This window comes from Rasamsonia emersonii, assembly GCF_000968595.1.
Source record: "Rasamsonia emersonii CBS 393.64 chromosome Unknown ctg1118621760158, whole genome shotgun sequence".
Taxonomy (NCBI): Eukaryota; Fungi; Ascomycota; class Eurotiomycetes; order Eurotiales; family Trichocomaceae; genus Rasamsonia; species Rasamsonia emersonii.
This window is the reverse complement of record NW_013563163.1, coordinates 41,376-47,375: the sequence shown is the minus strand read 5'-3', so window position 1 is coordinate 47,375 and position 6,000 is coordinate 41,376. Positions and strand designations below refer to the sequence as shown.

Genomic DNA, 6,000 nt, shown 5'->3' with positions numbered 1-6,000 from the left:
ATGGAGGGCTCCATCTGGGCAAGATCAACAGGTATTTCGTCGAGCGTTATTCCTTCAACCCAGACTGCACGGTCATTCCGTCGACGGGAGACAACCCGTCCACCATCCTCGCTCTCCCCCTTAAGCCGTCGGATGCGATGGTGTCGCTTGGTACCTCGACTACCTTCCTCATGTCTACTCCGAACTACAAACCAGACCCGGCCACCCACTTTTTCAACCACCCGACGACTCCGGGACTGTACATGTTCATGCTCTGCTACAAGAACGGAGGGCTGGCTCGGGAGCAGGTGCGCGATGCGATCAATGAAAAGGTGGGCAAGGACGCATCGGCGGGACCGTGGGCCAACTTCGACAAGGCCACGCTCGAAACACCGGCCATGGGTCAGAAGACGGAATCCGATCCGATGAAGATGGGTCTTTTCTTTCCACGACCGGAAATCGTGCCCAACGTTCGCGCAGGGCAATGGCGGTTCAACTACAACCCCAAGGATCAGAGCTTAACCGAGACCGACGCCGGCTGGGATCGGCCGTGGGATGAAGCGCGCGCCATTGTCGAGAGTCAGATGCTGTCCCTTCGTCTCCGATCGCGAGGGCTCACGCAAAGCCCTGCAGAAGGCATTCCACCTCAGCCGAGGCGGGTGTATCTTGTCGGGGGAGGATCGAGAAACAGAGCCATCGCCAAGGTCGCCGGGGAGATCCTGGGCGGTTACGACGGAGTGTACAAGCTCGATGTCGGGGAAAATGCGTGCGCCTTAGGAGCGGCCTATAAGGCAGTGTGGGCCATCGAGCGACAGCCCGGCCAGACCTTTGAAGACCTAATCGGGAGACGATGGAAAGAGGAGGAGTTCATCGAGAAAATCGCAGACGGTTACCAGAAGGGTGTTTTTGAAAAATACGGCGTTGCCGTGGAAGGCTTTGAGCGGATGGAGCAGCAGGTCCTGCAGCAGGAATCGAGCAAACTAGGGAAAACAGACCACAAGTAACCGTCCCGGTGTCTTTGATGACGCCTAGTTAGGAAACGACCTTATGACCTCACAGTACATAGTTTGGATGATTTGCCGGGCCCCACGTGATCGAGACGCCCGCCCTGGTGGACGGTGCCTATTGTAGATTGACTTCTCAATATATATATATATAATATATACATAACCTCCCAGATACAGTAATAATATAGTACTATAATAGTGATTGCTGAGCTGTTGTTATCTGGAAGTATTATTATGATGCCCGGATCTGCCAATCACCGGGTGGGCCTTAGGGCCCGGAGCTTGGGGCACGTCCACCGTTGCCCTTTTGGGCAGCCGTCAAAACGTTTTCCTGCGGGCGCCAAGGTCTCTCTTTCCACAAAAAAAAACTGCCGATGGTTATTTGATTCTTTCCACCCTCTTTGTGCGTAGTAGACCTGCTTCCCACTCCGGTCCCATAGCGAGCTTTTTTTCTGGCGATCGGCAAGATCTTTCTTCCGCCGTGGCTGGGACTAACTGCAGCAGTCCCTCGTCACCGCCCGTGCAGACTCCTGTAACTAACGCCCATGGCTCGGGGACTTGGCTCGCAATGATATGATCCCTCCCGTCGATGGTTTTGAAAACGACGCCCTCTTGCCACGCCGACCCCTAGCATCTGTACCAAGTTATCGCGAGATTTTCACTGCCTTGAGAGTCCGCAAGACTCGACAAGGCAGCTTGGCTGGTCGAAGATGGAGGATCAGGTAGGCATTTTGTCCCTGTGTCGTGTTGCAACTCACCGCAGCCCCGCCCCCTCCGTCATCGGCACCTTGCGCACACAGACAGCGGTGCACTAACCAGAGCCTCTGGACAGGTAGCAAATGCCATCGAGATTGCCTGGAACCCTTCCTCGGACCAAGCCATTAAAGCGCAGGCCTTTGACTACCTCAACCAGCTCCGCTCGGACCCGTCGGGATGGCAGGTCTGTCTGTCCATCTTCACCAAGACCCCTCGTCACTCCGAGATCGTCCGCCATGTCGCTCTGGAAGTGGTCAATAGCGCAGCTCAGGCGGGTCTGATTGACCTCCAGGGGCTGGAGTTTGTCAAGGACAGCTTGATGGCGTATTTGCGTCAGGTCTACGGAAGTGAAGGCACCACCCCCGACGCCGCCAACATCCAGAACAAGATCGCTCAGACCATAACGTACCTGTTCTCTGCGCTCTATGGAAGCGGATGGGAAAGTTTCTTCGATGACCTTCTAAGCTTGACGAGCAAAACTCCGTCCTCGAACCTGCGCGACAACCCCCTCGGAATCGTATTCTATCTTCGAGTCATAAATTCGATTCACGATGAGATCGGCGATGTTCTGGTATCACGATCCCGTGCGGAGCAGGACAAGGCAAACACTCTGAAAGATCTGATTCGGCAGAGGGATGTGCAAAAGATCGTCAACTCCTGGCAGGAGATCTTGTCGCAGTGGCGAGACGGGAACGATCAGATAGTGGAAATGACGCTCAAGGCCATTGGTAGTTGGGTCAGTTGGATAGATATCGGCCTGGTTGTTAATCAGTCAATGTTGGACCTCTTGTTTCAGCAGCTGTCTCGCGCCCAGAAGGCGGATCTTAGGGAAGGAGAAGAGAAGGTGCGGGATGCCGCCATTGACGTATTCACCGAGATCGTCGGCAAGAAGATGAGGCCTGAGGATAAGATCGATATGATTATCTTCCTGAATCTAGACAACATCGTCACCCAGCTTTCCAACAGCCCTCCACTGCACGATAATAGGTTCACCTTTAAGTACGATACAGACCTCGCTGAAACGGTGGCGAAGCTAATCAATATCACCGTCATCGATATCGTTCGTGCATTGGATAATGATGCTGTCGCTGTTCAGACGAAAGAGAAGGCGAGCAACCTTCTTCAGTCCTTCCTTACGCACGTGCTTCGATTTTTCTCCGATGAATATGATGAGATTTGCTCAACGATCATCCCCTGTGTGACGGAGCTCTTGACCTATTCCAGAAAAGTGTCCAAGTCAAATCCGTCCGTGAGCGCTCAGCATTCTACAATGCTGCTGCCTATATTGAAGGCCATCATCGCGAAGATGAGATATGACGAGACTTCCTCATGGGGGGAGGAGGATGAGCAAACCGATGAGGCGGAGTTTCAGGAGCTCCGGAAAAGACTACATGTTCTGCAGCAGATCATCGCTGCGGCTAACGAGCAACTGTACATGGATGCCATCTCCGAGGTTGTCGGCACAACATTTGAAAATCTACGCCAGTCAGGGGGCCAGTTGGATTGGCGCGATCTCGATCTCGCCTTGCACGAGATGTTCTTGTTTGGTGATCTCGCCGTCAAGTCCGGCGGTCTGTACACCAAGAATAAGCCAAACAATGCTGCTGCCGAGAGGCTGATCGAGATGATGCTAAGGATGGTTGAATCCGGTATGTCTCTTTATGCTCATCATGAATGTGGTGTTTTCAGGCTAAGACGTCATAGACATCAGGTCGTTCACTCATCCGGCAACTCAGCTGCAGTATATGGAAATCTGCGTCCGGTACAGTTCTTTCTTTGAGCACCACACCCACCTTATCCCTGGCGTCCTGGAGAGCTTTCTCCAACTTGTTCATCACCCTGTCAAGAGGGTGAAGACCCGATCATGGTACCTGTTCCAACGCTTAGTGAAGCATCTCCGATCCCACATCGGTAACGTGGCCCAAACTGTCATCGAGGCTTTGGGTGATCTACTGGTTATCCAAGCAGAAGTTCCATCTGAAAGAGCCGATGGGGATGAGATGTCCTCCGAAGACCATGAGAGCCAGGCCGATACTGTTTTCAATAGTCAGCTGTACCTTTTCGAAGCAGTCGGTTCGCTGTGCTCGACAGCTGCTGTTCCGGCGGACAAGCAGGTCGTTTATGCTCAAACCGTGATGAACCCGATCTTCCTTGACATGGAAAGGAATCTGGGGGCTGCCAAGTCAAATGATGAGAGGGCATTGTTGCAAATCCATCACGACATCATGGCCCTCGGAACTCTTGCCCGAGGCTTCTCAGACTGGATGCCAGGAGTCAGCACCCCGTCCAGTGCTCCACCTGCCCCTGAAGTCTCGGAAGCCTTTGGTCAGGTGGCAGAGGCGACCCTTGTCGCTCTTGAATCACTAAAGACATCTTTTAATGTGAGGACCGCAGCGAGATTCGCGTTCTCACGGTTGATCGGAGTTCTTGGGTCGAGGATCCTTCCCCAGCTGCCGAGATGGATCGATGGGCTGTTGACCCAAACATCTTCCAAGGACGAGATGGCATTGTTCTTGCGACTTCTTGATCAAGTCATCTTTGGGTTTAAGACCGAGATATATGCCATCCTTGACACTCTTCTCACGCCCTTCCTGCAGCGAGTATTCTCGGGGATTGCGGATCCAACTAGAGGCACAGATGACGAAATTCAACTCGCGGAACTGAAGCGGGAGTATCTGAGCTTCTTGCTTGCGCTTTTGCACAACGATCTGGGCTCTGTGATCATCAGTCAAGGTAAGAAGATTTGCGCCCGATTCCTGTGCGTTCGTCTTGGCGGTATGGTGCTAACGAGCGCTATCATCCAGCAAACCAATCCATCTTTGAAACGGTCATTTCCACCATCGAACACTTTGCCAAGGACGTTGACGACTTTACGACCGCAAAGATGGCCTTTTCGGTGCTGTCAAAGATGGCCAGTGCCTGGGGAGGTCCAGACATTTCCGCCACTCCGTCGAATGGGGTCACCACGACTCAAGCAGCTCTTCCCGGTTTCAATCAATTCATGTTCACGCGCTTCTCACCGCTGTGCTGGGCACTCCCAAGCACACCGTCGTTCAACCCAAAGGATGCCCAGGCGAGGCAGGTCCTTGCTGAAGCCGGAGGGTTGCAGCATACCATATACTCGAAAACGGGTGCAGAATATGTTGAATACCTTCGCACTAGGGAGCTTCCCAGTATGGGAATGGGATCCGATCTGATTGACGAATACTTGAATGCCCTGACTCAGCTGGACATGAAGGGGTTCCGGGGGTTCTTCCAGGTTTGTTGCCCAGATTTTTTCTGCCATGCTATTTGCTAATACACGCACAGTCATTTATCCAGCGGTTGAGCGCATAATGCTACGTTTATATTACCACTCTACACCCGAGATCATGACGTTCGAAAATGTTGGTTCTTATTTAGATTCCCCTGTTTTCTACATGTCATCTTGACGAGCTGATCCTCCATGTCTTATGCCATTGTTGACCCTTGTTTGATATCCACCTTTTTTTTATTTCATTTCCTTTTTCCTTCTCATCGTACATAGTATCATGTGCATTCTCGGGCGTTTTCCATACAAGCGCTATCTTTTTATTGTGTTGGTGTGGATCAGCCACGGGATTTCAGTGGAGTCTTTTCAAGCGAGAAGCTTGCTATAAAAAACAAAAGCAAAGCCTTGGTGAAAGGAGACGACACGATGATGAAACGCAGCAAAAATGAAAAAAGGAAAAAAGGAACGAAGGAACGGAGGAACGGAGGAAATTTTGGGAGGAAGCCTTAGTTTACTTTACATAGCCGTCAATCAATAGATCGAAGGAATACCTTCATCCAATGTTACTCCATTGACTGACGTATCGTGCAGATGCAGGGTATTATCCCCCTACATATTAATTAAATCAATGTCCTTCCTTTTCTTATAAGAGAGAATTCATGACAAAGTCTGTTCGCATTTCATATATTCATATTATTCACATTATCATAATTCATATCTGCTATATGTTATATGTTATAAATTTCCTAAATAACGGATTTTATATCCGGAGTCTTCTTGCTGTGGCATGAAGAAGAAGAGGAAGAAGAGGAGGAGGAAGAAGCGTCTCTACTGAGTTGTGACGGTCAGGTTAGAACGTGTGGGACACACGAATAATAAAATAGAATAAGAAAAAGGTAAGTAAGTAGTAAGGAGGTAAGGAAAAATTGAGAGAGAAAAAAATATGAAATGAAAATGTCTCGAATATGATAAAGGATCCTGATATACAAATCAATCATGAATGAACCT

General features: G+C 50.6%; 2 protein-coding genes across 2 annotated transcripts; both read left to right on the top strand.

Moving 5' to 3' along the window:
* On the top strand, positions 1–983 carry T310_4769 (Xylulokinase; the record flags this gene model as incomplete). Its single annotated transcript, XM_013472372.1, has 1 exon — positions 1–983. A coding segment is annotated over one exon (983 nt), but the record flags the coding sequence as incomplete, so codon positions are not given.
* Positions 984–1,696: 713 nt separating this feature from the next.
* Positions 1,697–5,078, top strand: T310_4768 (Exportin-T; the record flags this gene model as incomplete). The annotated part of the gene is made up of 5 exons (XM_013472371.1): positions 1,697–1,708; positions 1,750–3,391; positions 3,447–4,475; positions 4,547–5,001; positions 5,052–5,078. 5 exons carry the CDS (start codon positions 1,697–1,699, stop codon positions 5,076–5,078), a joined length of 3,165 nt encoding a protein of 1,054 aa, XP_013327825.1.
* Positions 5,079–6,000: the final 922 nt, after the last annotated feature.